The sequence below is a fragment of the Cicer arietinum genome, chromosome 6 (assembly GCF_000331145.2).
Source record: "Cicer arietinum cultivar CDC Frontier isolate Library 1 chromosome 6, Cicar.CDCFrontier_v2.0, whole genome shotgun sequence".
Classification (NCBI taxonomy): domain Eukaryota; kingdom Viridiplantae; phylum Streptophyta; class Magnoliopsida; order Fabales; family Fabaceae; genus Cicer; species Cicer arietinum.
In genome coordinates, this window is record NC_021165.2 from 59,735,612 (window position 1) to 59,744,504 (window position 8,893).

At 26.7% G+C, this 8,893-nt stretch overlaps 1 protein-coding gene across 1 annotated transcript in view; it reads left to right on the top strand.

Moving 5' to 3' along the window:
• The first annotated feature begins 7,179 nt into the window (after window positions 1-7,179).
• Window positions 7,180-8,893, top strand: part of LOC101488717 (uncharacterized) — a 13,508-nt gene continuing 11,794 nt past the window's right edge. Inside the window, exons 1-3 of the mRNA XM_004514001.4 lie at window positions 7,180-7,590; window positions 8,335-8,382; window positions 8,473-8,532. Of these exons, the coding sequence (XP_004514058.2) occupies window positions 7,300-7,590; window positions 8,335-8,382; window positions 8,473-8,532 (399 nt within the window). The 5' untranslated portion in view covers window positions 7,180-7,299. The remainder of the gene's footprint in view (window positions 7,591-8,334; window positions 8,383-8,472; window positions 8,533-8,893) is intronic.

Genomic DNA, 8,893 nt, shown 5'->3' on the forward strand with positions numbered 1-8,893 from the left:
TCTTATCTTGTATTCTTGATAATAAAAATATTAAACATCATAAAACAGAATAGAGATTATTTATTTTGAAATTCAAAATAAAATTCCAATTGACTTTAATTACTTTATAATTAAACAATCATCACTTTGATCATCTTTTATTTAAATCTAATAAAATATAAATTTAATTAAAAAAAATATAATTTTATTTTAAATTTTAAATTAAAATATTAATAATTATAAAATATATGTATGATTTATACCAAAAGTAGTTTTATCATTTTATATAATATAATAAATTATTTTTCAAAATTAAATTATTTTTAATATTAATTTAAATTTTTAGAATAAATATAATTGTTTTTACAAGAATATTTTTTTCATTTACATATAGTATATATCATATCATTATTGAGCTTATCCAACAAATAAAATAGAATTATTTAGTTATCTACTTTTTTAAAAAAAATTGAAATTATTTATTTAGTAGCATCAATGGATATTTTTAAATATAAAATTTCATTCAATACTTATTTAACTTTTTAGTATTTTGTTGTTGTTGATAATTAACAATATTTTAAAATATTGTGTAAGTTTATTGGAAAAAAATAACATGCAATTGTTTCACAATAGTGTAATTTTTATTTAAATATAATATATTTTATATCATATCACGGTGAGGTGTGTACCATACACATAACAAGATAATATAATGTTTATTTTGTCCTTATCTTATCATATCATATATTGATCTTGTTTTATATCATATCAAATCTCTATCCTATCATACACGTCAAACAGACCCTAAAAGCATACTGCAATTTGTGTCTTTGCTGTCTTTCCAAAGACATCATGTTATCACCACAACAACAACACTAAGGTATACCATATAATGTGGATATAAAAAGATAATCAGAAAGATAACTTTAATTGAATTCATAAGTGTCATACAATATGAACATCAAAACCATCCATGTATATACATAGATCAACTATAATGTTAACAAGGATTTATCAATAATATTGATCTTTCATCATGGCCAACAAATATCATGGATAACAAACTTTTCTTTAACGGATCTGCCATAATTAAATTTGCACCAATATGCTCAAATGACACTTTTTGTTTATGAACTTTCGAATGACACTCAAATAGCACTAATTGCGTTTGGACAAAAGAATCATTGCTTATTTACGTCATTCTTGATAGCTTCTATTATTGTAGCTATAGTTCTGGAAGGACCAATAACCTCTACAAATGAAGCTAGCATAGATACAAAACCCCACTTTTTGTTATTGGGACCTAACTCCATACTTTGGAATCAACCGTCGAATAAGTTGAAGAATCTTAACATTGTAGTATGATTGGACATGTTGAAGTTTATAGTGGACTTTTTGTTTATGAACTTCTTCTCTGACCGTCAAGTATTTTTAAATCTATTTGTTTAACACTTTGAGTACTTATCATTTTTAGAGAAAAAGACAACCGCAAAATTATTGAAATAAATCCTTAGCGATCTAGTTATGTTTTCGACAATACCAAACTCCAAGGTAAAGTTCCACACCAACAATGCTTGAATTATGGCCTCAAAGCATGAGTAAATTCTGCCTATATAGTAGAAGCAATGATCATAGACTATATTTTCCACTATTCCACGTGAGTTTTAATTATTTTATTTTTATCTTATCTTATTATATCATATATTGATCTTGTTTTATATCATATCAAGTCTCTATCCTATCATGGATAACAAACTTTTCTTTAACGGATCTGCTATCATTACATTTGCACCAATATGATCAAATGACAACTTTTTGTTTATGAACTTCTTCTCTGACCGTCAAGTATTTTTAAATCTATGTGTTTAACACTTTGAGTACTTATCATATTTAGAGAAAAAGACAACCGCAAAATTATTGAAATAAATCCTTAGCGATCTAGTTATGTTTTCACAATACCAAACTCCAAGGTAAAGTTCCACACCAACAATGCTTGAATTATGGCCTCAAAGCCTGAGTGAATTCTGCCTATATAGTAGAAGCAATGATCATAGATAACAAACTTTTCTTTAACGGATCTGCTATCATTACATTTACACCAATATGATCAAATGACAACTTTTTGTTCTTGGTACTTTATCTTGCCAATTATATTTCTAATAATTAGATTGTTCAATATAAGCAATTTTACGACAATTTAGCATATCCTAATCAACAACCTTGAATTGTTGATTTTAGTAACACTATAAGAAATAAGATAATTAGTAGGGACTTTTTCAAAGCGACAATAAATTTATTAACAATATGTCTATATCGACAATTTATTTAAGCCGTTGTAATAAGTTTTTTTTTTCTCTCAACAGTCATTATCGCTGAAAAAAATAGTTAATGTCGCTGAAAATAATACAATTTTTTACAGCAACATAACTTGTTGATAATAGTATACATATTTTTTAGGGTGACATAACATATTGTTGAGAATAATACAATATTGTGGTGGCAACATAATAATATATTGTTGAGAATAATACAAATTTTTGACAACGACATAATCTTTCCCTGAAAAGAATACAAATTTTTTACAACAATATAACTTGCTATGAGATTAATATAAAGTTTTGATAGCAACATTGTAAAGTTGCTAGAAAACGATATATTTATATATGCCAACAACATAATTTGACGTTAAGAAAATAATATTTATTTTAACTTATAGAATATAAATTAAAAAATATTATATTCTAATAAAATAAATAAATAAAATATAATACATTATCAATATATTATTAGTTTGTGCAATATAATTTTATAAGCAAATTTAATAAATAAAAATTATATCGTAAAAAAATTAATATTTTGGGTGATTATTAATAGATTAATAAATATTTTAATAAGTGTAAATAACTCATCATAATTAGGTGACAAATAAAATTACAGTTTTGATCCCTCTATTTTAACTGAATCACGAAAATAGTTTTCCTATTATATTTCTCCTCAGTTTTGGTCCCCAAACTGAATTTTGGTTCAAAACTTGATGAAGTGTCACTTTTTGCGCATATTTAAGCCACATCATGCCTCAAGATCTCGTGGTGCAACAATTCACCTAAAATCTATTATCATAAATGGTGTGGTGTGGCTTAAAAAATGACACTTCATCAAGTTTTGGACCAAAATTCTGTTTGGGGACCAAAACCGGATAGAAATAAAATGGGGAACTATTTTTGTGATTCAGCTAAAATAAAGGGACTAAAACTGCAATTAAACCTTCAAAAAAAAATGAACCGCTTGAAAAAAAAAATTACCCGTAAATACATTACACACACCCACCACTATAGAGATCATGGTCTAATCACCTAACACCAACATTTACCTTAAAATACAGTCCATTAAAATAAATTCTCAAATATTATTATGATTCATCATCTAATATTGTGTCATTTCATTTAAATATTGTCACCTCAACAAAAATATTATGTGACACATTTAAAAGGTACTATTTTATCATTCCTCTTCCATCCTCCTTATTATTTCACTTCCAATCTATTATCTAATATAATGTATTAAAATAGATTCTCAAATACTATTGTGACACATCATCTGATATTGTGTCATTTCATTCAAATATTCTCAACTCAACAAAATTCTCACATGACATATCTAAAAGGTACTCTTTCATCCTCCTTATTATTTCACTTTCAATTTATAACATAAATTTGACTATTATTATTACTATTTAGCATCTAATATTATGAATAATTATTCACGAGTCATGAGTTATAAATTAAAGTACAATGAATATTAGTTAATGACATTCATTGCTTGTCAATGGTTTTAACTCCAATTAATATATTGGTCATTTTAAACGCTTCTCAAGAAATATATAAATGACAATAATTTGTGGAAGTTATTCTCTATCATATATTGCTTAGGTTTATTTGGAAATTGGAATAGAGTGACACATGCACTTTGGTCTCTATGCAACTTTTCTATTATAATTTATCTTCGATTGATTAACGACAATTTTATAATTGTTTGCATCTAATTTGTGGTTTTCTGTATGTTCATTTTATGTGTTTTTAGATAAACAAAACGTGTGAGAATTTTTACATTTTTTTAGTTTATATCTTTGAGTTTTAATTCTATTTATAATAATAATAATAATAATAATAATAATAATAATAATAATAATAATAATAATAATAAGTTTTGATACCTTTATGGTCAATGTTGTGTATGTAGACATTTGGTGCAAATATTTTTGACCAAATTGTGTTTATATTTTCTCTAATTGAATATTATATAGTATCATCAATGATGAAAAAAATATTATTTTAATGCAAAAAATAGCTCATTTTTAATCAGATCTATAAAATATTTTATAATTATCTTTTAAAGTATTTATACTCCAGTTTTTATATACAATTTTATTAAAACAAACTCACAAACTAATGCTGCCATCTCACAATTAATTTTGCTATATATGTATTTTTTAACACATATATGCAATTCTACTTCAAATAATCTTTCTTAATGAGTGATCGATCTCTCTACAAGTAGTGTCTTATTAAAAACAAAATTGAAACTCCAATATTTTATATTTTGTTTAATAAATCTTATTATTGCATTGCATCATTGTGTCTCCTCCAATTCTAAATTTGTAACTGTTTAAATGGTTAATAATTTTTTTTTGTAACCATTTTCACACACCTTATGCAATTAGCTTTCGGATCGCGCAGACTCGCCACTGCCATGAGAAAACCTTTTGGATATGTATGAATTTTCACAACCCCACTTTTTCAATTCAAAAGGAAACCTCTTTTCAGCTCAATTATTATCAAAGAAGTAGATAGAGTTGGAAAATTCTTCTTTTGCACAAATAGTTTGAGTAAGTAGTATTTTGTAATATATTCTATCTATTTGCTCATTTTCTCAAAACCTTAATTGTTGTTAGTTAGAGTATTATTTTTGCACATATTTGATCACATCTATGATATGAGAGTATAGTGGCTTCCCAAAAGACAAATAAAGTTGTCCATATTTAGTTTCATAGTAGTTTTATTATTGTATCTTCGGGAGATTTAGAACTATGTGTAATTTAATAGATAAAAGAATAATGTTTAATATTTAGATTGAGAAATTATTTGATGTTTTTTTACCGAGATGTTTTATATTGTAAATTTTTTTAAAAAATACTACTTATTTGAAGTTTCTACATATGTTTTTCCTTCTACTCAACCATACATACGTGGGTTGTTTGTGAAAATTTTCAAGTCAGATTGTATAGAAGTCTCATACTCAATATATTGGAGTTTAGATTTGTCATTTTTTTTTACAGGTTTAGAATGAAATGAGTATCAAATGACAAAAGCATATATATATTTTTATAACAATATTTTGACAATAAATTTAGATTTGTTCTTCCACTTTTCTAATAATATTTTTCTACTAAGAGATCAACTAGAATTAAATTAAAATATTAGTTGCAACCATTTTTACTATAATTAAAACTACACTCATTTTGTCTTGCCATTTTTAATTCTACTTTTTACTTTGTATTCTCTATTTTGCGTCTTCATCTGAATGTGTCAACTTAGATCAATTTCATTCTCAATCATTTTAAAATTATAATTACATGACAAAGTAAAAAAAGAGCATGACTAATATGATTTTACGGTAGATAATTATATATATATATATATATATATATATATATATATATATTAAAATAAGATTTTTAATACTAAATATCATTTATGGACTTTGTTTATAGGATGATCTTTACTATGGGTTTATTTGAAAAAATTATTTTTATTTTATTTTATGCATCATAACCACACATTTGAGAGAATGATTTATTTATTGATCGAACATTTGGTTATGATGCATTATTTTAAAGAAATATTAATTGTTAAATATTTATCACTCTTTCAAATGTTGGATCAATGAAGAAATGACTCTCTCAAATGTGTGGTTATGATGTATAAAATATTGTAGTGAGACTTGGGTCATTGTGTTAAATTGGTTAATTAGAATAAGTTGGTTTTTGTATTGTAATTAATTTAAATTTTCTCATGTGTAAAAAATATTTATATCTCTCTTTCTTATTATTTATGAAGTATATTGATTCCCTTTGATAGTGTAATAAAATTATTAAATTATTTATCTTTTTCTCTCTGATAAATAAACATAAGTATTTGGGAATCTAAACTCGTAATAACCACACCACTTCTCTGAAAGAAAATGGATGTATCAAATTTGTCACAAAAAAGAGAGATGTATCAACGAATATGATTGAAATGATTGCACAAATGGAGGGAAACAAAAGAAGGGCATGAGAGAGAGAAGAGAGCAAAAAAGAAAACAACTAGCATTCCTATTTTACAATACAATAGGAGCGTGGGATTTAAATCGATCGAGGGATTTTATATAAATATATCCCTTTTTTTAAAAAAAATTCCTCAATTGCCGTACTTTGAAACTTATTTCCTTAAATGCCCTATTTTTTGTTTTCAGTAGAAGGTCGTTCCCTGGGGAAGCGACCACCTGAAGAACAAAATTTTTAAACGTAGTAGAAGGTCGTTTCCTGGGGAAGCGACCTCTAACTGAGGAGTTTTTTTTTTGTTTTGTTATATTTTAATATTTGTTTATTAGTAAAATTATTTAAAAAATAAAAATACTAATCATAAATTAAAATAAAATACATTAATAAATTATAAATTAATTTTATATTTTAATTATTATTATTATTATAGTAAATAACTGTTATAAATTATTTAAAACTTATAATAATTATTTTAAAACAAATATTATTATTATTCAGTTAGAGTTATTAATTTAATTATTTAAAAAATAAAAATATTAATAATAAATAAAAATAAAATACATTAATAATAATTTTAATAATATTATAAAATATAATAAAAAAATAATTCTAATTATAATGTGTCAAAACAAATACGAGAAAATTGTTATAATAGCAGGGAGTTGTTATACTAACATGCCAAGATAAATTACGTTTGTTTCTTTTGATACGTTATTCTAACAACTCCCACTTATCAAATTATTAGGGACACATCATTTGTTTTGACCCGTTATTATAGCAAGTCCCTTTTATCATCAAAATATTAGAGACACGTTGTGGCACATTATTATAACTACTTCCTCTTATTATAACAACTTTTAGAGAAGAGTGCCAAAAAGAAAAACCACAGTCATTCCTATTTTATACCGAGTGGGGTCCTATTAAGCCTTTCACACTTTTATTGAAGAAAATAACTAACAAGGAAACTTTGTTTCTAACTTTCATTTACTCTCTCATTCATGACTCACCTGCTCACTCGTTCCAAACTCGCTCGACTCGTTCGTTTCACTCATCATCGTCCAAAATGTTCACTCAAAACAACAATCCCTTGTTCCCAAACCTTCACCTTCCGCCAGTTCTCAAAAGAAACCGACGCAAACAGCGGCCGAACTAAGTCGCCGGAACCGGAACACCGTCGAGTGGAGCTCCCGAAGGAGCTTTCGAAAGACGTGATCGTACTGTCGTGTGAGTCTACCGCAAAGGGCGGTGTTTGTGATGTCTATGTGTTTGGCACCAATCACATCTCTGAGGTAACTTTTTTGATTTTTGACAAATTTTTGCGTTTGGTTGCATTCTACATTGTCACGGTGGCTGCATTGTTTTTGCATCCATTTCAACTGCAATTGCATTTCGTTTCCTCTTTGTAACAAACTTTGGTGTAATTAAACTGTGTTCATAATTTCATATTGGAGCAAAATAGAAGCATTTACTGTGGTGGTGTGATTTTGCCGTCTCACCGTAAGATTATTGTTACTATTTTTTGAGACAAAATTAATTTTATTGGAAAGAGGAACAAAAAATATCAAAATTAATTTGGTGACTCCAAGAGTGAAACTAAAAATAGACTTAAAAAGTTTAAGCTGGTTAAACTTTTAATAAATTAAATATAATTTTATTGAAAATTTTTTTGTCAATTAAATATTATAATATTTTTTTAGATGTTACTTTAAGTATCATTTGAATTTACAGATTTTTTCTTTTTTTATCTCATTATCTTAATTAAATACAATTATGAATTAAAAATACTTTTTATGACAGTTTATACTTATCAAACAGTTGAACGATTAATTTTATTAAACACTTTAAATTTTCTAATGTATTCACTATTAGCTATATACTCATCCATTTTCAGTTAATTCATATGGAAAGATGTTTTTCATATTTAAGGATATAGATATATTAATAGAATAATACATATATGATAATTCAACTATTTTATCAAGTTTGTATCTGTTAATACTATCAAATGAGTCCTATGTTGAGCTATGCTGCAGGAATCAAGCAAACAAGCTGAAGCTATTGTCAAATTTCTGAAACCTGAGGTGTTATTTTCCTTTTGGTTTCAAGCTATTATTGTTCTTATACATTTTTAATTATGATTAAACTATATGGTTGCCTTTTGTTTGCTGCAGATTGTCTTCTTGGAATTGTGCCGAAGTGGTCGGAATGTGCTTTTCCGTGAAAAGATTAAGGTTTCCACTCTTTAACTTGCACAACAAGAAAACAAGCATTTTGTGAGGGCTTTTGCCCTCACAAATGGGACCCAAAAGGGTGGTTTTTGGGGGGTTTTTGGCCAGCCACAAAGAAGTTGGTCACAAAATTTTGTGGGGGCTTTTGCAGCCACAAAGTGCCAGAAACAGATTGCAATTTGTGAGGACTTTTGCAGCCACAAAAGACAGCAGTTTGTGAGGGCTTTTGCAGCCACAAACGTCTGCCTTTGTGAGGGCTTAGGCCGCCACAAAGGAGAGACTGATTCTGAAATCAACGTTTGTGAGGGCCCAGGCCGCCACAAACTCTCTCCTTTGTGACGGCTTAGGCCGCCACAAATGACAT